Consider the following 24,233-nt stretch of genomic DNA (forward strand, 5'->3'; position numbering starts at 1 on the left):
CAATGCCTCCCTATTTAGTGCACATGGCTTCGTCCAATTCCTAGAATGCCATGTGCTAATGTTACAGAAAATGCCAGAGGGTATCTTCATGCATATTCCTCTAGAGCTTCGCAGCCAAACCCTGGAGGTACTGTTTCTCAGCTGTCCTTCAACTAACACCTGATTCACTTAGTTCTACCCTATGGTGCTCTTTCTACCACCTGCATCTCTTCCTTATTTTCCCTTTTACTGGCTCTGTCTCCCTTTACTCTTTGAATCCTTTGTTTCTCCACCTAGAAAGTTTCTACCTACTTTATGTGTCCTTCCCGATATTATTGCATCTAGTTCTGGACTGGGTTTCTTAACTTTCCACCTTTGCCAGCTGCTACCCAGTATCATTAAAATATTAACATTTAGCCTTGCTCAGTGGACCTGTACTCTATGGTTCAGTCTATAATTTGACACATCTCCCTACAGCCCTTCTGAGTCTAAAACACATTCCAATTCCTCTGTTTTCCAGGCCTATTTTGCCATCAGTAACTCCTCCCTGTTCCCCCAGCCATGAGTGAATATGCTGAATGAGGACCTTTGTAAGTTCTGATGAAGTGGCATGTTAGGAGAATGAAGCACTAATCCCAGAGCTAATGGACCTTCCTTATCTTTCAGTACTTTAAGGAGTTCTTCTCTTGATGTGTGACCTGCCCTGTCTATCACCAGTGGGTATCTGAGCTTAAGGCCTCTGTAATGAGATGTGAAAAGAGAGAATTCATGTCCCTAACTAACAGCATCAGACCTTTTGACACCTGCTTGACCAGGATTTGGATAAAAGGAGAATTTCTGCAGGAAAATAACTCTTGGAAAAGAAACTTAGGAATTCAGAGTAAGCATTTCTTCCTGGAACCCTTATGTGAGAGACATAAAGACAGTCTCAGATTCTTACTCACAAGCAGTCAAAGGCTGCACCTCTAAAATAAAAAGGGACACACAGATGTAAGGAGTTAGTCCTTGCTCCAGAGGTAAGTATAATCCTCTTCCTAGTGCTAGGCCCTGCCTGGACAGATAGGAATCTCTTCTATTGTTAAACAGCAATTTCTTCAGCTTCTCTCAGCTCTTTGTTTCAGTATTGGTAACCCTTAGGCATAGAAAATTCTTCCTTGCTTTTAGCCAAAGCAGTTGGGTTGTTTCCTTGGAGTAACTGGATGGTCACTAAGGAGAGAAAAAGGTCTTAGAAGTCACAATGTAATGTCTATGAAGGTGAATGATAAGATTAGGCAAGAAAAGGAGAGGAAAGAATATAGTTCCTTTCCTCAGAGGCCTGCAAATCTTCTTTCCCAGGGCTGCTATTTAACTTTGTAATTGCTGAGGACATTCTTTGTATTTGTGCATTCTTTGTGTTCCTTCTTTCAGGATTTGACAGAGTGGCTGATGTCAAGGAGAACAAGGATGCAGAAGAAACTCAAGATGTATGTATTAAAACAAAAGAACAATAACCTGAAGGGACCATGATTCTGTTATTGTATATAACACAAGGAAATGCCCCAGTTTCTCCTTTTAAAGATATAGTGTACATATTAAGTATACTAGCCTTTATAGTTACTGCTATCTATATGTTTATCAAAATAAAAGACTATTTTTTTTCTAAAACATGCCACTTAGATTTTTTTTAACTTTTAAAAGTCATTAGCACAACTCTACCAGAAGTTAAAACCAGGAGTAGACGGAGGCCTGGAAGGCTTTAAGATGAACTGATTCCATCTTTTATAAGGTGAGATCCATTAGCAGATGAAAAACTATGACCCTAATAAAGAAATTGCCATTACTTAAGGAAGGCTGGTAGTGCAAGTGCCTTGGTGTTGCCCTCTTTTGGCACAGATAGGGTAATGGGCTCCTAAGAAGTCAAGGAGTCTTTTGAGAGGTACAAAGGACTGTGGGAATCCATTTCTCCATTGTGCTATGTGATTTGGGCATTCCCAGGTAAAATTGTGAGGTTGCCAGAGTATGTATAACTTTAGCTTTCTTCCTTTTTCTTCTCTTTGGAGTTGCCATCTTTGGCCTTTATCTGTTTGATGGTGTTTCTTCTGCTGAGTATGATCTTCCCATTGATTTCTTACACTTTATAACTCAATCATCTAGTGTCCATAGAGTGAATTTGCTAATGTTATGATAGCTGCAATTTGTTATTTACTTACTTGTGCTTGAAATACATTGTTTAAATCCTCTATCAACTCTGTGAGGCAGGTACTATTATTATCCCATATTACAGATGAAGAAATGGAAGCCTAGAAAGAGTTTACCCCAACAAACACAGCCACAAAATAGTAGAGCTGAGCTTCTAAGTCAGATTTGATTCCAGAGATTATGTTAGGCTATGCAGGCTTTCATGGGAACTAGGCTTTCCTGTACCCAGTCCTCACTATTCTCTTCAAATGGCCAAGATCAGAACTTTAAGGACAGGAAGGGAGAAGTTTATGAAAGGGAGGCCTGTACTTACCCTTTAAATCATGCAATCTATACATTTCCTCCTTCCACTTTTCTCCCTCTGGCTACCTTTCTTTTTCCTGTCCCTCTATTCCCTTCATCTTCCCCCTTGCATTCCTCCCATCTTACCCCTTCCTTTCTTTCTTCTTCTCACCTACTTTCTGTCCTCCTTCCTCATTCCTTTAAATTTCTGGGAGGTAATATATAGTAGCAGTCCAGACAAGGACTTTGGAACCAGATAGGCTGGGTTGAAATTCTAACTCTGCTGCTTATTAGCTGCATCCATTTGGGCATATAATTTATCTTCTATATGGCTCAGTTTCCTTTTCTGAAAGAAAAGTTTTCCTTTTCCTTTCTAGATGGAGTTAAAATATCCTCTTGTCCTAAAAATAGGACAAAAGACTGTCAATGTGAAGATTAAATGACTATAAAGCACCGGGCATATAGTAAGTACTCAGTGACTGGTAGCTATTATTATTGGTTCAGCTTTTATATTTAAAAGTAGATGTTACATTTATGTGATACAAAATTCAAGAGAAACAAGTGTGTAACAGTGAAAAACTCTTTCCCATCTCTGTCTTCCAGACACCAGTTGCCCTCCCCAGAGATAATCAGTGTTACCACTTCCTTGTGTACCCTAGCAAAATTATACTATGCACATGTAAGCAATAGTATATAGTTACTGCATCCTTCTTTCCCACAAATGGTGGTGATAGGTAATAACACCCTGCACTACTTCATCCTTTTTTTTTTTTTTTTAGCATTCCCTTTTGGCACTTTTTTTATTAAGATAAAATTCACCCTTTTAAGGTATACAATTCGGTGCTTTATAGTATATTTGTAAGATTGTACAATCATCACCTTTGTCTAATTCCAGAACATTTTTATCACCCCAAAAAGGAACTCCGGTCCCATTAGCAGTCACTCCACATTTCCCCTTCCCCTAATCTTTGTCAACCACTAATATATTTTCTGTCTTTAAAGATTGGCCTATTCTGGACATTTCATATAAATGGAATTATTATACATGGCCTTTTCTTTCAGTTAGCATAATGTTTTCAAGGTTCATTTATGGTGTAGGGTTACTTTTTATGGCCAGGTAACATTCCATTGTACCACATTGTGACACATGATGCCACATTTTGTTTATCTTTTCATCAGCTGGTGGACATTTAGGTTGTTTCCAGTTTTTAACTATTGTTATAAATAATGCTATGGTAAACATTCATGTACAAGTTTTCGTGTGAACATAGGCTTTCAATTCTCTTGCGTATATACCTATCTTGGCGTTTCCAGGAATTGTCAGGTCATACAGAAAGTCCGTGTTTAACTTTTTGAGGAACTGTCAAACTGTTCTCCAAAGCCTCTGTACCATTTTACGTTTTCACCAGCAATGATTAAGGCTTCCAGTTTTCCACAGCTTAGCCAACACTTGTTTTTGTTTGTCTTTTTTATTATAGCTATCCTAGTGGGTATGAAGTAGTATCTTATGATTTTTATTTATATTTCCTTAGTAACCAATGATGTTGAGCATCTTTTCGTGAGCTTACTGGACACTAGTATATCTTCTTGGAGAATGTCTATTCAAATTATATGCCCATTTTTTAATTGGAGTTTTTGCCTTTTATTGCTGCGTTTTACGAGTTTTAAAAATATATTCTGCATACTAGACCCTTATTGGATTTGATTTGCAAATATTTTCTCCAATTCTGTGAGTTGTCTTTCCACTTTCATGACAGAATCATTTTGCAAAACAAAAGCTTTTAGTTTTGATGAAGTCAGTGTATCTATTTTTTAGTTTGGATCCTTGTGCTTTAAGTGTCGTATCTAAGAAACTATCAACTATCTGAGGTCACAAAGATTTACTCATGTTTTCTTCTTTGACTTTTTTGTTTTAGCTTTGATATGTAGGTCTTTGATTTATTTTGAGATAATTTTTGTATATCATGTGAGGTCATGTTACAAAATCATGCTTTTGGATGTGGCTATCCAGTTGTCCTAGCACCATTTGTTTTTTAAAAAAATATTCTTTCACTCATTTAATTGTCTTGACACCCTTGTTGAAAATCAGTTGATCTTAAATGAATGGGTTTATTTCTGGCCTCTCCATTTATTCTATTGGTCTATATGTCTATCCTTATGCCAGTACCATACGGTCTTGATTATTATAGCTTTATAGTAAGTTTTACAATCAGGAAGTGTGAATCCTTCAACTTTACTTTTCTTCTGCAATATTATTTTGGCTATTCTGGGTACCTTGCATTTACATATGAATTTTAGGATTGGCTCATCAATTTCTGCCAAAAGGACAACTGTAATTTTGATAGGGATTGTATCAAATCTATAGAATAATTTGGGAAGGATTGCCACCTTAACAATACTAAGTCCTCTGATCCATGAAACTGGGATATTTTTCCATATATTTAGGTCTTCTTTAATTTCTTTCAATAATGTTTTATCATTTTAATGTATAAATATTAGTCTTCTTTTGTTATATTTATGCCTAAATATCATATTCTTCTTGGTACTATTATAAGTGGAATTATTTTCTAAATTTCATTTTTGAATTATTCATTGCAAGTGTATATAGAAATACAACTGATTTTTGCATATATATATATTTTTCTTTTTTTCCCAGACAAGTTAGAGAATGTGTATTGATTTTGCATCCTGAAACTTTGCTGAACTTACTAGATCTAAGTTTTTTTTTAGATTCCTTAGGATTTTATATATACAAGATCATGTCATCTAAAAATAGATGGTTTTCTTTCTTTCTAATCTGGAATCCTTTTATTTCTTTTTCCTCCCTAATTTCTCTTTCTTAGAACCTTTAGTACAATGTTGAATAAACGTGGTGAAGAGTGAATATTCCTGTCTTGTTCCCAATCTTGGGGGGAAAGATTTCAGTCTTTCACCTTTAAGTGTGCTATATGCTTTTGATAGATGGCCTTTATCATCTTGAGGAAATTCCCTTCTATTCCTAGTTTGTTGAGTATTTTTGACATGATATGGTGTCAGATTTTGTCAAATGCTTTTTTGGCATCTGTTGAAGTGACCATGTGGTTTTTGTCCTTTGTTCTATTAATATGGTATAATATCACATTGACTGATTTTTGTATGTGAAATCAACTTTGCATTCCCGGGATAAATCCCACTTTGTCATGGTGTATAATACTTTTTATTTGTTACTATATTATATTTGCTAGTATTTTGTTGAAGATTTTTACATCTCCATTGATAAAGGATGTTAGTCTATAGTGTTTTTGTTTTTGTTTTTGTTTTCTTGTGATTTCTTTGTCTGTTTTTTGGATTACGGTAATACTAGCCTCATAGAATGAGTTAGGAAGAATTCCCTTCTCATTTATTTTTTAGAAGAATTTGTAAAGGGTAGGTTTTAAAATTCTTTCAATATTTGGTAGCATTCACCAGTGAAGCCATCTGGGCCTGGGCTTCTCGTTGTGAGTTTTTTTAATTACTAATTTAACCTCTTCACTTGCTATAGATCAATTTTTTATTTCTCCTTGAGTCAGTTTCAGTAATTTGTGTCTTTCTAGGAATTTGTTCATTTCACCTAGGTTATCTTAATTTGTTGATATACAGTTGCTCATAGTATTCCTTTATAATCCTTTTTCATTTCTTAATGCCAGTAGTTCTCCCTCCAATTTCATTCTTTATTTTACTGATTTGAGTCTTTTTTTTTTTCTTGGCTAGTCTAGCTAAAAAAGTTTATCAATTTTGTTGATCTTTTCAAAGAACCAACTCTTGGTGTTGTTGATTTTTCTCTATTATTTTTCTGTTCTCCATTTCATTCATTTCTGTTCTAATTTTTATTACTTTCTTCCTTCTGCTTGCTTTGATTTTAGCTTGCTCTTCTGTCTAGTTGCTTCAGGTAAAAGATTAGGTTGCTGTTTTGAGATCTTCTTCTTTAATGTAGGTGATTAAAGCTGTAAGTTTCATTCTAAGCGCTGATTTTGCTGCATCCCATAAATTTTGGTATATTGTGTTTATATTTTTATTTATCTCAAAGTATTTCTAATTTCCCTTGTAATTTCTTCTTTAACACAGCTGTCATTTAGAAGTATGTTGTTTAATTTCTACATATTTATGCATTTCTAAAATTTACCTCTGTTACTAATTTCTAATTTTATTCCATTATGGTAAGAGAACATATTTTTGTCTAATTTCAATCCTTTTAAATTTATGGATACTTGTTTATGGTCTAATATATAGTGTATCCTAGAGAATGCTGCATGTACACATGAGAGGAATATGTATTCTACTGCTGTTGGGTGGAGTGTTTTATAAATGTCTGTTAGGTCTAGTTGATTTATAGAGTTGTTTATGTCTACTGTTTCCTTGCTAATTTTCTGTCTACTTGTTCTATCCACTTTTGAAAGTGAGATATTGAAGTCTCCAACTATTACTGTTGAATTTTCTATTTCTTCATTTAATTCTGTCAGTTTTTGCCTCACATTTTTTGAAACCCTATAGTTAGGTGCATATATATTTATAATTGTAGTATCTTCTTGATGGATTGACCTTCTTATCATTATAAGATGTCCTTTTTGTCTCTAGTAACAATTTTAGTCTTAACTCTATTTTGCCTGATATTCGTATAGTCATCCCAGCTCTCTTTAGCTACTTTTCATGGTATATGTTTTTACACTCTTTCACTTTCAACCAACTTGTGTTTTTTAATCTAAAGTTTTTCTCCTATAGGCAGCATGTAGTTGGATCATGTGTTTTTAATCCATTCTGCCAATTTCTGCCTTTTAATTTGAATGTTTCATCCATTTACATTTCATGTAATTACTATAAAGTTAGATGTATGCCTGACATTTTATTTGTTTTCTATTTGTCTTATGTCTTTTTTCCTCTCTTCATCAACTGCCTTCTGTTTTGTTAAACAGATAATTTTAACTTTAGATTTATAATTGTTACTCTATGAAGTTCTCTTTTAAATCAGATAGATAGGGAGAAAGACATTTTTCTTAAGTAAACATTCCCTCTATTGATGCAAGTCTTTGGTTAATTTCCAGAGTTCTGAAAAAGTTGATTCTGAATATATTTGCCAGTTTTCTTGTTTCTTGTTGCTTTTTTTTTTTCTTGAGAGAGAGAGTCTTGCTCTGTCACCCAGGCTGGAGTGCAGTGGCACAATCTCGGCTCACTGCAACCTCCACCACCTGGGTTCAAGCAATTCTCCTGCCTCAGCCTCCTGAATAGCTGGGATTACAGGCATATACCACCACACCCGGCTCATTTTTGTATTTTTAGTAGAGATGGGGTTTCACCATATTGGCCAGGCTGGTCTCAAGCTCCTGACCTCAGGTGATCCACCTGCCCCAGCCTCCCAAAGTGCTGGGATTACAGGTGTGAGCCACCATGCCCGGCCTTCTTGTTGCTTTTTGGAGGAGAGAATTTTCAAAGGTTCTTACTCTGCCATGTATCAGTTTTAATGTATGAGTTCTTTTATGGCTTCTGAGTTTGGTTCATTCTTTAAAGGGCTCTTTTCTCTCTAAAATTATTTTAACTATTCCTTAACAGTCTTTCAACTATTTTTTAGGCTGACTTTATCAAAATAGTATTTACATACAGGGAAATGCACCCATTTTAGTGATAGGTTTTTGACAAATATATATACCTATGTAATCACTAGCACAATCATGATACAGAACATTTCAACCAAAAGAGTTATTTCAGGTCCGTTTGTCATCATTCCCATTCCATCAATACGCCCAGCTTTGGCACAAAATACTCTCATTATTTTTTTCATTGTCTTTGTGTTATTTCTCCTTTGTCATTTTTTATTTCACTCTTCTTAAGTTGCCTAACAGTGTCTCTTTAATTTCATTTTATTTCAAAGAATCTGTTATTTTATGTATTAGTTATATTGTTTTTCTCTTTTAAAATTAACTGTTTGAGTAAGATGCTTAATTGTTAAGAGTGTGAATTTTCCTCTAAGCACTTCTTTAACTGAATTCCAAAGGTTCTGATATAAGGAGGTCATCTCACCATGTTGCCTGCATTTGCTTTGCTTTATATTGCATGTGTTTCTTACTCTAAAATTTTGAATGGCAGTATTTTCATCCTAGAAGTTACTTTTACAACTATGACTTTGGTTGGTATTTATAGACTTCCTATCATGATCAATGATGGAATTTTTATATTTCCTTTTCCTCACCTCTCAATTGATTGTTATCTTTCTTAGTATTTTCCTTTGTACTCAAAAGTAAAAATACACTTTTTACTTCTGTCATGTTCTAAAAAGCTCTAAATATATTTAGACCATGGCGAGTTTTTCCAGAGGGTTCTTTTTAGTCTTTATTCTGCCCTTTTTTCTGCCACCTCTCCACTCCCCAGCAGGCAGTCCCTAGTCATTAGTTGATTGGTGGGCAAATTGGAGCCCAGGGCACACCGCTTGTCCTTCTTCCTGAGGTGCTTAAGCTAAGCTTAGGGCCCCTCCAGATGGTGAAAACCTCTTTATGCCTAGCTATTTGCGATTGTAACAAGACTGGGTTACTAAGCATTTCATCTCAATATGGGCAAATGCATACATCCCTCAGTATCTGTAGGGGATTAGTTCTAGAACCCCCTGTAGATACCAAAATCCATGGACGCTCAAGTCGCTTTTATAAAATGGTGTAGTATTTGCATATAACCACACTTCTCCTCATACACTTTAAATCATCTCTAGATTACTTCAAATACCTAATGCAATATAAATGTTATATAAATAGTTGTTATACTGTATTGTATAGGGAATAATGACAAGGAAAAAGTCTGTACATGTTAAGTACAGACATAACCATTTTTTCCAATATTTAAAGAAATATCTAATATTTCTTTTTTTCTAATATTTTTGATCCACGCTTGCTTAAATCTATGGATACAGAACCCATGGGTATGGAGGAATGACTATATTTTCAAATTGAACAGTTTCAGAAGAAATTCTGGCAAGTCCTTAAAGTCTCTTTCACCCCCTAGCCTGGACTAGCTTTCATTTATACTTGACCATGGCCATTCCCTTACCATTCCCTTTTCTCTCCCCTCAGTTCATTTCTCCATGGGGCCCTTCCCGGGCTCCAGAGTTTAGACCAAAGGAAACAGTGCTACCAAATGACTACCTAGTTAACAGACAGCCAGCTCTGGTAAGACTGATGTCTGTAAAGGTCTTCTGATGCTTGAAAATCCTTTGTCCTGCCAGGGAACAGACTTGGTGTCTATTTCCATTTCTGTCCTTATTCCTATTTCTTTCCAGTCCCATTTCTCACACACCATTTGTCCTGGGTCTCTTTTAACTTATCATTAACCTAACACCACCCCCACCCTATCATATGCTTTCACATCATGTCACATATTCACAAGATGCAGAGCAGAAAGGAGAAGAGCTTCCTTGACTCAAGCAAATGAATCTATACTTGGAGACATCATGAGATAAGCAAAAAATACTTTTGAAGAAGACTTTTCAGCGTCCCTTGAATCAAACTGCATTGTAGTGTTTTGACCGGGGAAGGAAACCATTTCCCCACTGACGAGAGACAGGAGATCATACAGCACAAAATTTAGACCAGAGTCTTTTCCGTTCACAGGCCAAGCAATTAGTCAAACTTGGGCAGTTTCCTTTCCCATTCAGCCATTAAGAGTTTGCACATCATTATTAGGGTTTATTTAGGCCAGTGTGTAATGGCAGAAGAACCAGTGGGGGAGTGGGGTGCAGGGAGGTCTTCCCCAAGACATCTCAGTCATGTCTGAGCATCACTTTCTCCAGTAAAGTTAGGACATTGGATTAGATCTTAAAGTCCCTGGTTGCTCAGATATCCTAAGGATCCTAGGGCATGAGCTGGCTGGATGGATGCACAGAACCCCTAGGGATGGTCCTCATGAGTTTAAAGTGTGATGAGCAGCTTAGCTGGATGGAGTTTGATTGTTAGGTGGATTCTGGGCTGGCCCACACGAGGCCCCTCCACCCTTGTTCCCTCCCGGGAAGATTACTGTGGCATATGTCACAGGCTTGGAGCAGACCAGGACCTTAGGAGGTAGAGGGGGCAATGAGGATGGAGCTGGGAGTGAAGGTTTTCCTGATGGGGAATCAAGAGGTAGGCTGGTGTAGGTGGTATTGTCAAATGAAGGTGGTGAGTCGAGCCTAATGTGTGGTACATCCAAAGGCAATGCACCAGCCAGTCCAGAGTCACTGATGTGGTGGACCACTGAGGAGGGATTCTGTAACAAAAGCAGGCAAATCAGGAATGCCTCCCTCTGCCCCAGAACTCCCTTTGGTGGGAAGCCCAGGACCACAGTAGATCTATCTCTTGAATCCTGAGTATGTCAGTGGGCAAGAGGGCTTCATTGTGAAGATTTTCAAGCCCCAAGTTTCTCCCCAAATCTGGGAGGGTGGGATGCCAAGGGAGACCATTAGTGTCAAGTTTACAGCATTTAGGAAAAGGGTTTGGACCCCAACTAGGTCCCAGTCCTTTCTCCAACCCATCATCCTAGGACCTCTCAGTGAGTGAGATGAATGGAAAGTCTGGGGAGTTTGGCTGCGGGCCTGCAGAGGCCTCTTACCATGCCTGAAACTCTGCTGCTCAGGAATCGGCCACAGACAGCAAGCCTGTTCCCTGGCAGGACAGACAACAGCAGCATAGTCTGCTTTCGGGGCTGGCTCAGAGCCCTTCCCTCACTCCCTTCCTTCAGAAGCCTCTGAAACCTCTTCACTACTGCAGACTCACCTTCCCCACTCCCACCACCAAACCTTTACCCCTTCCATCTCCCCAGCCTTCCATAAATCTCCCCACCTACTTACTGCTTCCAGAGCTCCCTTCAACCCATCTCAGCACTCAGCCTACCTCCTGAGACCCTTTCCCCACCTTCTCCAATGCCTTTCCTCCCATTGCATTGCCCTACCCTTTCTAATTCCTGTCTTTCCGAAGACTGCTCCCATTGAATCTCCTTCCCTCCCCTCCATCCCTCAGCCCTGGGAATTCTAGGATATGGGGGCCTTGAGACTTAAGCCCAGGCAAATCCATTTGTAGGGGGATTGGACCTAGACTCCTGGCCTCATCTGCACAACTGGTGGATACTGGAATGGTAGGGCCAGGCTGAGATAGGAAGATAGCCACCTACCTTGTTTCCTCTTGGCCATCACAGCAAACAGCACCACCGCTGCCACCAGCAGACCTACCAGGAGCACAGCACCCCAGATCAAGGGGATGCTGAGGAACAGAAAGGGATAGACAGGCTTAGACCTGAAGCCTGTGGGGAGCTGCTGGCCAGGAGCCCTGGAGCAGTGACAGAAGGGTTACATTCTTGGTTGGGAGAGGGAGATGAAATAGAATGAGGGGAGCTGACTGAGGTAGGGCAGAAGAGGGACTCATTAAGGTATCCTGGCTAAAGAATCACCAGCTTGAAGGGACCATTGCTGACCCAGGACAGAGAAGTATGTATCTGTCTGTCTGTCTGTCCCGAAGTTCACCAGAGGTGGGAAGAATCATAGGTTTTCCCCTTCGATTTAGTTTGGAGGTCTAAACAAGTCATTGTCTCCACCACCACCCTTCTCCTGGCCTCCCAAATCCAATCTTATCAGTACCTCTTCTCATCCTGGCTGGGTTCCAAAGGGTTGGAACTGCCTGCAGGGTCTGAGAGTGCGTTCTCAGCCAGACTGCCAATCTTATAGTTCTCTTCTTCTTCCTCTGTCAGGCCAGGAACGGAGTCAGAAGGAAACATTTACTGAGTGCATGCCCGTATGGGCAGGCTTCAATATCCTGTTGAGGTCTGAGGGACTGGAGGAGTGGAGCCAAGGAAGGAGAGGACCCCAGGAAGAAACACAGAAAGGGGAGGCTGGGATGTTCTTTAGGGGCCTGTCACTCCACAGATCAGGAAATGACACTGGCTCTTTATGTCTTTACCTGGTTGTGACTACACCCACTTTTCCCTCTACCAGCAGCTCCCCCCATCTTCCCACTGCATTTCTTCCCTTTTACCTGCTCTACCCCTCACCCCCCTGGCCTTATCAAGCTGTTCAGTCTGTGTAAAAACACCTACTGGATGATCTGTACCCACCTCTCCTTCCCACCCGAATAGGTTTCTCCAGTTCTCATCCTCAATGGTGACATAGCTCCTGGATCTCATGGGTCTTAAATGGGGCCTCCTCACATACCTGCAACCCTGCAACCCCAGTCCAAGCTCTGCCCTCAGGACTGAAGGAAATCTGGCTGGGCCCTCATATGATGCAACACTAACCAACTGACCCTTGCTGAGAGGCTTGCTGGGATTCTGAGACTCAGTTTGAGGACAAGGCTTCTGTCACCCATATGATATGTTTGACTTCTGGCTGCAGGACTTGGGGTTGGTTTCTCTGGGCCTGGAGACTTGTCTTAGGAACCTGGCCAGTCCTTTCAGACCGACTGGAATGGGGCCTTGCCTTGTTCTTGAGAGATTCACCATTCCTACTCCCCATCCTATGCCACACCAGGAACTGGGGTTGCTGTGGCACATGTCCTGCCCTCCTGGTGCCCATTAGGCTGCCTTGACCACCTTCTCTGAAGCTAAATGCTTGCCTGAGCTGCAAGCCACATCATCTCTGGATGCTATGCACCACCTGCCTGCCTGAACATCATCCTCCACAGCATCTGCCCCATGACAGCAGGTCGGGACCCAGGTCCCTGCCTCCCTGACCCTCCTCCCAGGGAGTCTCATCTTGTCACAATTTGCCTTTTAGGGAGTTAAAACCTGAATTTAGTAACTCGGAGTGTCAAGGAATGAGGAGGGCAAAGGATTACAAGGATTAACAATATATTTATAATATAAAACAATAACCACAGGCTTGAGATGAGAAGGATTCTAATGACAACATAGTCTACCCTCTTATTTAGACGGAAAAAAAACAAGGGAAGGGGCCAGGGGTGGTGGCTCATGCCTGTAATCCCAGCACTTTGGGAGGCCAAGGCGGGCGGATCACTTGAAGTCAGGAGTTCAAGACCAGCCTGGCCAACCTGATAAAACCCCGTCTCTACTAAAAATACAAAAATTAGCTGGGCATGGTGGTGGGCACCTGTAGTCCCAGCTACTCAGGAGGCTGAGACTCAAGAATCACTTGAACCCGAGAGGCCAAGGTTGCAGTGAGCCAATAGTGCCACTGCACTCTAGTTTGGGCAACAGAGTGAGACCCTGTCTCAAACAAAACAAAATGAAACAAGATAAAAAACAAGGGAAGGGAAAATGCTCTACTTAATTTTATTATTTGGGGATTGGGCATAAAATACTTGAGAAAAGGAAGACCTAAAGGTGAAAAAATGGCCAGTATCCATAAAAGAAAAGGAGTGGCTGTCTGTGCTTCAGGTAGCTGACCATTTTTTAGTTTTAGAACATCCTATCTTTCTTAAAAAAAAAAAACCCATTTTTAATATTTAAAAATTTTATTTTAACAAATGCTTATATACTAGAAAAGTTATGGGCTGTGGGAATGAAACCTGCAAAAACGGTGTCTTTAATACTGAAAATAGGGTCAAGAATATTGGCTTAAAATATTAATCACATTTTTGCATTTTTAAAACGAAAGGAGTTGAAGTTGTTCAGGAACTGAATGTACCTACTTGTAGGTGAGACATACTAGATGCCCTGTGAAGACTTATAAAATTAATTAAGGTATGAATTCCATAATTCTTAAGCCGTCAAGCCCACTATTACAGGAATAAAACACTGGAAGCTACAAAAATTAATTCTGGTTTTATACACTCAGATTCAACATTGCTTAAAATATTTCTAATTAAAAAAATAAGTTAGCATCAAGTGTGTTGAAAAATGCTGGAAGAAGAGGCCAAGTCCCTGGGGTGCGAAGAACATGCCTTCCTGTGGGGAAGCGCAGTAGTGTAGAAGGGGGAAAGGGATGGTTTTCAGCTGATTTATCTCAGACTTCCCACCCAGTTTGGTTTCCGCTCCCTGCAGAGCTGTCAAGAGGATATCTCCTCGGAATGCCTCCTCCCAAGGGGCCCCCACTTCTCAAGAACCCAAGAGCCCTGGCAATAGGTGGGGGTGGGGAGGGTAGGTCCAAGGGGTGGTAGCTGGCCTAGGATAACTCACCTGGGGGCAGTATGTTCAGAGAGACTCTGTGCAAAATCTGGGGCCCCCTAGCCCCATCCACCATGCAGCCATACTCGCCAGCATCCTCTTCCTGCAGGGTAACCATTTCCACCTGCAGCAGGCCCCCACCCAGGTCTGTGAGAAACGTACGCCTGCCCGCTGGAGCTCTGCGATCCACAGCTGAGGACACCAGGGGCTGGCACCCTTCTGGCAAGAACCGGCACCACACCTTCTGAGCCTTGACATCCTGGAGCCTGTAGTGGCACTGCACCAGAATGGAGCTTCCCACGGGTGCCTGCAGCACCTCGGGGAGGCTGCCAACTATGCCCTGACCTAGGGAAGGAAAGGAGGTGAGAATTTGGGGCAGGAGCTGGGAGCACCTCCCAGCCCAGCTGCTGGTATGGGTGTGGCATTCACAATAACACGTTACTCCTGGGCATGGGCTGAGTATATGGGGCCCGGAGCTGCAGCTCCTCCTGAACCTTACCTTCTAGTCCCAGGAGCAGCAGCAAGAGCAGGTTGGGGCCCATGGTTGGGCAGAGAAATGTCAACTCCTGGGCTTGCCTGGGCACTGATGCAGCATTCTCCTGAGGGCAGGAAACATCTGCCTCAGACAGTCACGTGGGGTGGGAGAAAGGAAATGATGGGCACATCCAGGGGTGGGGAAAGGGAGTTCTTCCAAGCCCTGGTTGGCTCAGTGCTCAGGAACTGCCCTGAGGGTAAGGGTGGGCAAGACAGGATGAGAAGACCCAAAGAAAGCTAGAAGCCTGCAGGGGCTGGGGCCCAGCTAGGGTGAGACGGGAGGATTGTGACAATTGGAGGACAAGAGAGAAAGAGGAAAGATGATCTTCAGGATCTTCCTAATACAGAATCTGAGGGTGCACAGCTGTGAAGGAGGAAGGTAGAGTGCCCTGCACCTCACCCAATGCCATTCTCACTCTCAATTCTTTGGGAATGCCCCACCACCATCCAAGCTTTTAGGAGGTTGTATGCAGTACAACCTCAAACAGGAAGTTTCACCTTGATCCTGTGCCCTGGACTGGGTCTTTCTTCATTTATTGTCCTGGACACTCTAGAACCCTTCCATCTGGATCCACATTCTTCAGTTCTGGAAAACAAATTCTTTCTTTGATAATTACGTGTCCATTTTCTTCTCCCCTTCCATTTTGCTGCAACTCCTTAACTAGTTGGTTATTGAATGTCGTGTGTTCATCTCATTTTTATATCTTTTCTCTCTCATTTTCCATCTTTTTGTCTCCTTTGTTCTGCCTTCAAGGAGATTTCCTCATTTTCTTCCATCCTTCTATTTTTGTCTTTTAAAATGTTATTTTTTAATATTTTTAATTTACAAGACAAGATATTCCTTATTCTTTGAGCATTTTTAAATTCTGGCATACTGTTTTTATTTCATGAATGCTCTATCTTCTCTGTTGGAAGACAATTCTTCACGAATATTTTCACATTGCTGCATGTTCCTTCTGTGCAAAGGGTATTGGCCAAGTTTTGTTGAAGGGTGATTGAATAGCAAACATACCTTGAGTGCAACGTCCAGAGATTTGCTCGCATTCTTCCTCTTCTTCACCGGAGATTTGTTTACATTCCAGAGTAAAGGTTTCTCTCTCTCTCTCTCTCTCTCTCTCTCTCTCTCTTCCAGAGAGGAAGATATACCAGATTCTCTATATAAACTCCAAGTCTCATAATTTGGGGGTTTCTCTCCTGTGATCCAAACTCGTTGCCTGTACAGGAGGTACCTGGCTCTCATTCATGTTGCCTTGTGGAATTGGGCTCGGGGAACTGGGACAAAGTATGAGTAATAAACCTAATAAACTATCTGACCTCAGACACAGGGGAAGCACCAGTGGTCAGAGAGACTACAGCAGCTGGGGATGGGTGGGAAGGGTGTACTGCCCTAATCTGGAGGGTAAAACCTAGAAAAGGGCCTGGAAAGGCCATTCTCCCTCACTCCCGTCTCCTCCCGTCTCACCTCCTTTTTTCCTCTTTTTCCTTCCTTTGGGAACAAGGGAGTGAGGAATGGGAAACTGGGAGCAGAAGCTTGAGAAAACCAGTTAATGTGTTAAGCTGGGCCTTGTGGAAGTGGGAGATTGGGTGACCAACTTCCCCTTTTTGCTTGGGACTGAGTGGTTTCTTGGGACTCTCTGTGCAAAAACTGAAAAAGCCCTGAACAAACCAGGACGGGTCACCCTAGTTGGTGATGTGCTTACGTCTGTCTTGCCAGTGCATATCAGGCTTTCTTTGATTTCCTTATAAGAAAGTTATGTTCATACTAACAAGCCACCCGGGCGTGTTGTGTGAAGAGGTGAACTGTATTCAACACTGGACTAAGTGTTGCATATGGTCCACTGCTGGGTGCTGGGACAGAGGTGACCAGGCAAGATCCTGGCCTTCATGGAGGCATCATGTTGCTGGGCATTAGATGGAGGAAACCAGTGTTTATTGAGGACCTACTATGTGCCAGTCGCCTGGCCAAGGACCTTCACAATGTTATTTCTTTCCTTTTTTTTTTTTTCTTTTGAGACAGTCTCACTCTGTCACGCAGGCTGGAGTGCAGTGGCGCAATCTTGGCTCACTGCAACCTTGGCCTCCTGGATTCAAGCAATTCTCTGCCTCCGCCTCCCAAGTAGCCGGGACTAGAGGCATGCACCACATGCCTGAATAATTTTTGTCTTTCTTTTTTTTTTTTTTGTAGAGACAGGGTTTTGCCATGTTGGCCAGGCTGATCTTGAATTCCTGGCCTCAAGTAATCCACCCCCCTCAGCCTCCCAAGGTGCTGGATTACAGGCGTGAGCCACCACGTCCAGCCACAAATGTTATTTCTTTCAACCTCACAAAAACCTTGCAAAGTAGGGGAAGTGGTTGTTTTGTTTATTTATTTCTACAAGCGAGGGCACTGGAGTTTAGAGGGATTGAGGAGCTTGCCTAAGGTGTCTTAATAAGGCAGAGTTGAAATTTGAGGCCAAATGGCCTCACTTCCTTTCAGTCCAGAGTGCTCCCAGAGAGTGTGAGGCAGGGGAGCCTGTGGTGATTCCAATCCAGAGGGGAATGTCTCTGACATGGCAGAGAAGGAAAGAGAAAAGGCCAAGCTCCCATGAGGAGGAAAGCCTGATTCTGGGCTGGGGCTGATGGCAGCCACTATCCTGGAGCACGAGGCAGGCTGCGGGGAGCCTCCCAGGCCATTTCATCGGCACTGGTGCCCACAACTGGGGCAGGAGGTAGGTGGAGAAGGCGCAGTTTGGGCTCGGCTCATACTTTGTGCTACCTGTGCCCCAGATCTATAGGAAGGGGGTGCTGCCCCAGGACACAATGAGGAAGTTTAATGTGCCCCTGAGCCAGGGAGGCCATGGGAACACAGGCTGGACAGAATCCCAAGGCTCCAGGGCAGGGAGCCAGTGGAGCAGCTTACACTGGGAGTGGACAAGGCAGGGTTGGGGCACAGCTGGGACCAGGGGAGTGACATGTTGAAGTGAGGCTGGAACATGAGGGCCATGCCAGGGGCTCCATCCTAGTGCTTTAAACCTTAGGTGCCCAAGCACAGGTTAGGTGGCAAGGCAGCCATGTGAGCTATGGCCACAGGGGATTCTGGGCATCCACTTCTCTGGGGCCCAGTCCAGAAAGCCCAAGCATATGGCCGACTCACTTCTTCTTTCCCCTGCAGCTCACCCTCAGGGGAGTCTCCTCCCGGTTTCCACATGAGTCTTGGCCAGGGTGGCATGTGTGTTGAAGAGAGAGATGGGGTTGCATGAGCTGCCCTGGCTGTTCGCTCAGCCCTGAATACTTGCTGTGATGTCCTCATGGCTCACTTCCTGGCCTCCTTCCAGTGTTCCTCAAATGGCACCTTCTGGCTTCTGCATTTAAGATGGTATCATCCCCTGTCCCTCCTGCACACCCATACTCCTAACCCTGCTTGACTTTAATTTTTTCCTCAGCACATTTTGCCTCTAACAGGTGATCAGATTGACTTATTTACTGTGTGCATTGTCTGTCTCCTCTCCTTCCACTAAAGTGAGCTCTGTGTGGTCACAACTCTTGCCTCTTTTGTCCACTGTTGTATTCCAGTGTTCAGAATAGTACTCGCCACAGACTGGTTGCTCAAACTAATACTTGTTGAATAAATAAGCAGGAGTGAGTCAGAGGAAAGAGCACCTTGAATGCCAAGTGAAATTTGGATTTCCAGCCTCTACTGGGGATTTTGGGTGGGGATTTTGGGTAAGTTCCTTTCCCTTGTTGAGCCTCAGTTTCCCTTCTATATGATGAGGGGCTTGAACCATCAGTTCCCAGTTTGATATGCTGTACATTATCAAGCCCTTGTCATTTCTCCGAAGGGGAAGTGATATGATGAAAACAGAGTTCTAAGGAGATGAATGGATGAGTCTGCCAGGAGTTGACCTTGGTGGGGAGGAACTGAGTCAGCTGGAGGGGGCCTTGGGGCAGGGAGGTCCCATAATCCAGGGGAAGCTGATGGAGAGGGTGAATGCTGGGGAGGAGAGGAGAGGAAGACTGGATGCTAGAGAAACCCCAGAGGAGAAGGCAGAACTTGCCAATCAGATCTAGGAAAGGGAAGAGAGAGAAGAAAAAGACTGACTGGCTGATTGGAGCCTGTGAGAATGGAGGGATGTGGTATCCTATGGTCCTGGGCCTCAAGGAGCAAGATCTCTTATCTTTTTCTCATCCAAATTCATTTTCTTACCCCTGTGGAAGAAAATGAGACTTTCATGACACCAAAACTATCCAGCTAAATATGACAGTCTTGGATTTATTTGTGAGTGTTTAAAATGTCCAATATTCAGAAGTTGTCAGGTATTCTTACTACCTCCCCACTCCCTCAACCAGTCCCTGCTTCCAGGGTCCAGGAGAAGCAGTGTTCAGGCAGAGTAGTCTCTTGCCAGAGCAGAACAAGGAGTCCTGGTGGCCAAGTGGCAAGTATGCAGGCTGGGCTGGTCCCTGATGGGACTTCTCCTGGGCTTTTCCTCCCATCATCTTCCTTCACGTGTCTCTCAGCCCTGCAATAGTCCAAGGACTCATGTGGCCCCTCTCAGCACCGCCTCCCATCCCTGCCCAGTCCACCCTTGATGGCTGTGCTCTCCAAGCCCACCTGGCAGAGTTTGGAGCTGATACCCTGGGTCATGGCCACAGTCCGGTTCACTGGGTGGATGTGTCCCTGGCTTCTGTCCATGCCAGGCTGCAGCCCAGAGGGCGCTGGCTGCTAGAATCTTGATGAGAAAGATGCAGGCCAGGAGGAGAAGGATGGAAGTGGGTGGGAAGGGGATTTCTCCTTCCACGAGGCTCCTTGGAGAGACAAGAGGGCAGATGGGAGCCTTGAGGTGGCCTACAGATTAGAATCTTCTCTCAGGGAATGGGGAGAAACAAGGAGCTTCTAGGACCTCAGCACACCCCACCCAGCACCATCCCTGGGATGGGCCTTTTTGGAGCTTTGAGAGCCCATAGTCAAGAGACATGAGTTCTAGGCATGCTCTGCCACTAACCTGCTGAGTGCACTTAAACACACCACCTTCCCTCACTGAGCAGTTTTCTTCTGTATACAGTGCTATGCCGTGGGTGTTTGTGTGTACACACATGTGGTTATATGAGCAATGTTTAAACACCAGTACACAGGCATGGACCAGTCAGAACTGATTCTGGTCCTACCAATGAAGCAGAGATCTGGGGGTCTTAGCTTTGTACTAAAGTACTAAAATGTTCATTGTCTCTGAATTATGAGGATGTCTGGGGGCTGCCAGGGGAGGGGCGGGAGCTGATATTCAGGAGTCGTAGAGCAGCTGCTCTTTACAAAGCATTATAGAAGTCTTCCAATAAATGAACAACTGACACAGTCACACTAACTAACTTAACATGTAGCAGCTGGTGGAGGGGTGTTTAGATAAGACACGTTCAGGGCCCTTCAGGCTCTAGTTGCCTTGCAATTTGTAGTTCAGGATGCCCAGCCCCCACCCCCTGTGGGGCTCTGCAGGGTGGAAGTCTGCCCACGGGTTTTAGGAAAGACCCATCGCTGTACCTGGAGATGCTGTGCTCCACATGGACATCCTCGAAGCTCTCAGACTCCCCGGGGACCCAGAGATCTCCAGCATCCCGGTGATCCAGGGGGTCTATGGGAGGCAGAGCCATGAGCCTCCAGCCCCTTCCTCCTCGAGGCAGGGGGAGAACCTTGGCAGGAGAACCTTTATGGGTGGGGTGAGGTCCCCTGGGCACTGGTCCTATGTGGATCAAGTCATTACACTCCATAAGCCTCAATTTCCCCACTTATAAAGTGGGCAGTTAGGAACACTTCCTTATAGCAGGGTTGCCAGGATTCTGTGAGGGCACCACTGTGCAGTATCCAGCACCTCATCGGAGCTCAGTAACTGCAATGCCCCCCTCCTTCTGCACAGGGGCTAAGAAGAGCAAATACAATCGTGGATGTACTTGAAAATCCTATCTAAACTGTCAAGCTGTCTACACAAGCTATGGGTTACTTTTATTTTTCTGTCTCCCTCTTGGGAGTTGGCTAAGGGAGTTCACTGCCACCTGCCATCCTTAGAAAAGTGGTGGAGGTGGGGTTTGTGTCTATGACTGGCAGTCTCTCCTGGCCTCCCCACGTCAGGCAAATACTACTCCTGACCTCATTTCCATGGTAAAGAGCCATACTGGGAGAAGGGGTTGGAAAAGAGGAGAGTCAGAAGAGGCCTCTGTAGCCCCAGATTTGTTCTCCTTTGGGGACACAGTCGTGTTCTGGAGACTCAAGCAGAAGGCCTTCCTGGAGGGTGGTCCCTGCGCAAAGCTCGGGGGTGGAAAGGAAACACCTTGGCCCACCTATTCACACCTGGAATGACAATCCCAAGACAGTTCAGTAGCAGGAGGCTTGGAGCACATGTCACACCCTGCCCCCAACACCCCCCCCCAAAAAAAAACTAATGGGAACCCTGTGGGGTCAGCAGGACAGACACCACCCTCTCCATTTACAGATGAGAGAATGGAGGCCCAGAGAAGTGAAGCACATTGCCCAGCACAAGCAGTGTTCCTTTCTAGGGGTGATTTTCTGCACCAGGTTGGTGCTTCACTTACGTTGATAGGGCCATTGGTTGGTTGGTGAGGGAATAAATTAATCTTCTCCTCCTCTTTAAGGACCTCCTATCATGTTCACATGCTAACTGGATGGAAATGGATAAAGCTGTTTGGGCAAGCAGGGCCAAGGCCAGGCTAGTTCACAGAGTGCCTTAATGCAAAGCAGAGAAAGGTGCCCTTCTTGCAGGTGATGCAGCTCTGCACCAGGGAACACAGTCTGGCAAAAGGAATCCAGGCTGGATTTTGGCCCCCTTGTGCAGTGAGCAACCTGCACAACTATCCTTGGTAGCCCTGAGTAGGGAGATGAGACCCATACGATGGGTTTTCCCAGGATCCCTGAGAGCCCAGCGGGTGGTTCTGCACACAGACACCCAAAACATGAGGCCTGGAACAGGGGCAGGCCAGAGAGGCAGCCACTGCCCACTCACCTGCCAGCACCTCCACCAGGACCTTCTTGAGGGTGTCAGCCTCACTGCCATGGAGGCTCTGGCACTGGTAGAGGCCCGCATCGTGGGGTTGTAGATTCCGCAGCGTAATGGTGACAGTGCCACCCAGGGTATCGTCTGTGATGGCTGTGCTCCCATTCCGCCTCCTCAGGAAGGACAGCAGCCACAAGTTGTGCGTGCTGACCACACGCTGGCATGGGCCCTTCTCGCCCAGCTGGCGGCACCAGGCCTTGCGCCTCCCCCAGTGCTTCATGGAGTCATAGGGGCAGGACACCTGCAGGGACTGGCCCGCCACGCCCTGGAACACTGTGGTGTTGTGGGCTCCGGACAGCTCTGGGGAGGAGACATTCATTCACTCCTTCATTTACCAAATATGCATTGAACACTTGCTCTGTGCAGTGACCTAAACAGACAAAAATCCTGCCCTGAAGGTTCTTATACAAGTTGGGAGCAGGTGGCACAGCATGTGCTTGTGGGAAATTGGGAACCAGGAAACCTGGGACCTGGGTTTGGTTTTCTCACTGTTGCTCTTGCTGGGCCTCCTTGGAGAAGTAACTGACCTTCTCTGGGTCTATTCTGGAGACACTTGGTCTTAAAACCCCCTCCGGTTCTGTTCTGCACATCTCTTTGCCATCATTTGGGACTAGGACCTCTCTTCTTGGCCTGGAGCAGGCTCTCCCCGCCCTGCCACTCTTGCTTGCTCTGCAGCCGCCCACATTGGTACCGACTTTCCTGACCTTTAGCTTCCAGCTTCCCTATTTCTGCGGCTTTGTTCCTCTTTCAGGAAGGACCCGTCTCAGAGATATTTTGGGGGAGACATGAGGCTGCTATTTTGGGAACCCTCCTTAGGGCGGGGGAGATGGGCTTAGAGCACCAGCCTGTTGCTGGGGCAGCCCCCAGAGCCCCCTGCTTTGACTTCTCCTCTCTTGGTCCTCCGTTGCCTGCCATCTTTAACCATTACTGTGAAAGAGGCTTGAAAGATAGGATTGGGAAGCTGGTGGCCTGCCTTTTGGAACTAGAGAGACCAGATGGGCAGTGGCCCTCTCCCATCTTACCACCTCCCATCCATGCCTCAGAACCCCACCTTCCCCCCGACCACCATCCAAGAAGCTGCAGGAACAAGACTCCATTTGGCACCATCTCTCCTCTTGCCCAGGTTTGTCCAATGCTCTGGGGGAGCAAAAGGTGCACTTCCCTCAGTGGGAAGAAGCAATTGTGTACAAAAATTTGGTGTGTCAATTCCCTCCAACTCAGTGACAGAAATCTCTAGGCTCCTCACCTCCCATCAAGAGCTGAGGACAAGGGGACCTCCAGAGCAGGGAAGAGAGTGCCCCAAAGATGCAGATGAACATCCTCAGGTTCTTTCCTCCTTTATAACTGTAAGGGCTCATAACTAGTGGCTTATAATTTCAGAGGCTATTACCAGTCCCAGTGCCCCCCAAAGCTTCCCCCAACTGCCAGCTAGTGCCTGGGATGCCACTGTTAGCACTCCTTCCCTTCCAATGCAACCAGAGTCCACCAGCCCCTTACATGTCCACATGCAGGAAGAGTCTGAGGGTGGGTTTTGATACTGGGGAGGGAAGGAGGGTGTGAAGAATATGGACAGGGTGGGGAGGAGAGGAGTGCAGAACAGGGCACTCAGGCATGCTGAGGACTGCCACCGCCTTCATAATTCACCCCAGGGCCCACCACCCGCTCCCCAACCACATGCTCAAAGTGAGGGAAAGAAGGCATCGCAGGGCACGGAGGGGATCCTACCTGTGACAAAGAGTAAGATGAGCAGCCGCAGAGGCTCCATGCCACCCTTCCCCAGCCAAGGGCAGATGCAGAGTGCCTTGTGCAAGATCTCATCTTTCCCTTGAACTGCAGAAAAGAGAGGATCAGGCATGTCAGGCGCTGCCCACAGGAACTGGGCTCCTGGGGATTAAGCAATAGTCAGGACTGGGGTCTGGAGGCGGTGCAGGGTGGGGGCAGAGGGGAGGAGGAATCGGCCACTGCAGCCCTGGCAGAAGGAGGCTGAGTCTCTCTGACCTCTGAGAAGCCAGCCCACCCTCCTGCTGGTGCCAGCCAGGATGGCCCCCAGATGGCTGGGGCTGGTAAGGCCCTGCACTGCTCAGTTTTCTTGCAGAGCCTAGCCCAGGGATCACTATCCTCACAGCTGTATTCAGACCCTCCACC

At 44.6% G+C, this 24,233-nt stretch overlaps 2 protein-coding genes and 1 long non-coding RNA gene across 6 annotated transcripts; 1 reads left to right on the forward strand and 2 right to left on the reverse strand.

The window, feature by feature from the left end:
* Nucleotides 1-4: 4 nt before the first annotated feature.
* On the forward strand, nucleotides 5-14,755 carry LOC129472952 (uncharacterized). The gene is made up of 5 exons (XR_008654152.2): nucleotides 5-127; nucleotides 646-859; nucleotides 1,387-1,442; nucleotides 2,817-2,903; nucleotides 14,630-14,755. It is a non-coding gene; the product is annotated as an uncharacterized lncRNA (long non-coding RNA).
* TREML1 (triggering receptor expressed on myeloid cells like 1) lies at nucleotides 10,019-15,123 on the reverse strand. 3 transcript variants are annotated; one of them, XM_055262978.1, is made up of 6 exons: nucleotides 15,020-15,121; nucleotides 14,533-14,865; nucleotides 12,041-12,143; nucleotides 11,578-11,666; nucleotides 11,020-11,072; nucleotides 10,019-10,677 (listed from the first exon to the last, which is right to left on the reverse strand). In XM_055262978.1, the coding sequence occupies exons 1-6, from the start codon at nucleotides 15,060-15,062 to the stop codon at nucleotides 10,363-10,365; spliced, it is 936 nt and encodes a 311-aa protein (XP_055118953.1). In that variant the 5' UTR covers nucleotides 15,063-15,121; the 3' UTR covers nucleotides 10,019-10,362. The 3 variants fall into 3 exon arrangements, with proteins under 3 accessions (XP_055118953.1, XP_055118954.1, XP_055118955.1); XM_055262979.1 differs by lacking the exon at nucleotides 14,533-14,865 and having other exon boundaries at nucleotides 15,020-15,123; XM_055262980.1 differs by lacking the exon at nucleotides 11,020-11,072 and having other exon boundaries at nucleotides 15,020-15,123.
* A 4,154-nt stretch (nucleotides 15,124-19,277) lies between these two features.
* TREM2 (triggering receptor expressed on myeloid cells 2) lies at nucleotides 19,278-23,950 on the reverse strand. Of its 2 annotated transcripts, XM_055263455.2 has the most exons (5): nucleotides 23,814-23,950; nucleotides 22,038-22,388; nucleotides 20,564-20,654; nucleotides 19,643-19,836; nucleotides 19,278-19,550 (listed from the first exon to the last, which is right to left on the reverse strand). In XM_055263455.2, exons 1-5 carry the CDS (start codon nucleotides 23,941-23,943, stop codon nucleotides 19,534-19,536), a joined length of 783 nt encoding a protein of 260 aa, XP_055119430.1. In that variant the 5' UTR covers nucleotides 23,944-23,950; the 3' UTR covers nucleotides 19,278-19,533. The 2 variants fall into 2 exon arrangements, with proteins under 2 accessions (XP_055119430.1, XP_055119431.1); XM_055263456.2 differs by lacking the exon at nucleotides 19,643-19,836.
* Nucleotides 23,951-24,233: the final 283 nt, after the last annotated feature.

The sequence above is a fragment of the Symphalangus syndactylus genome, chromosome 23, assembly GCF_028878055.3.
Source record: "Symphalangus syndactylus isolate Jambi chromosome 23, NHGRI_mSymSyn1-v2.1_pri, whole genome shotgun sequence".
NCBI lineage: Eukaryota > Metazoa > Chordata > Mammalia > Primates > Hylobatidae > Symphalangus > Symphalangus syndactylus.

Bases quoted from the DNA above. Each gene is read 5' to 3' on its own strand.
- TREML1 (XM_055262978.1), bottom strand. From the start codon at position 15,062: ATGGGCCCCAACCTGCTCTTGCTGCTGCTCCTGGGACTAGAAG. The intron at 11,073-11,577 runs GTAGGTGGCTAT...CTGTCCTGCCAG, and splicing joins GATGGCCAAGAGGAAACAAG to GGAACAGGCTTGCTGTCTGT. The intron at 10,678-11,019 runs GTAAGAGGCCTC...CTTTTGTTACAG, and splicing joins GCAGCAGAGTTTCAGGCATG to AATCCCTCCTCAGTGGTCCA.
- TREM2 (XM_055263455.2), bottom strand. From the start codon at position 23,943: ATGCCTGATCCTCTCTTTTCTGCAGTTCAAGGGAAAGATGAGATCTTG. The intron at 20,655-22,037 runs GTGAGTGGGCAG...TGCCTCCCATAG, and splicing joins CCTGGTGGAGGTGCTGGCAG to ACCCCCTGGATCACCGGGAT. The intron at 19,837-20,563 runs GTACAGCGATGG...TGTCTCTCCAAG, and splicing joins GTGGAGCACAGCATCTCCAG to GAGCCTCGTGGAAGGAGAAA.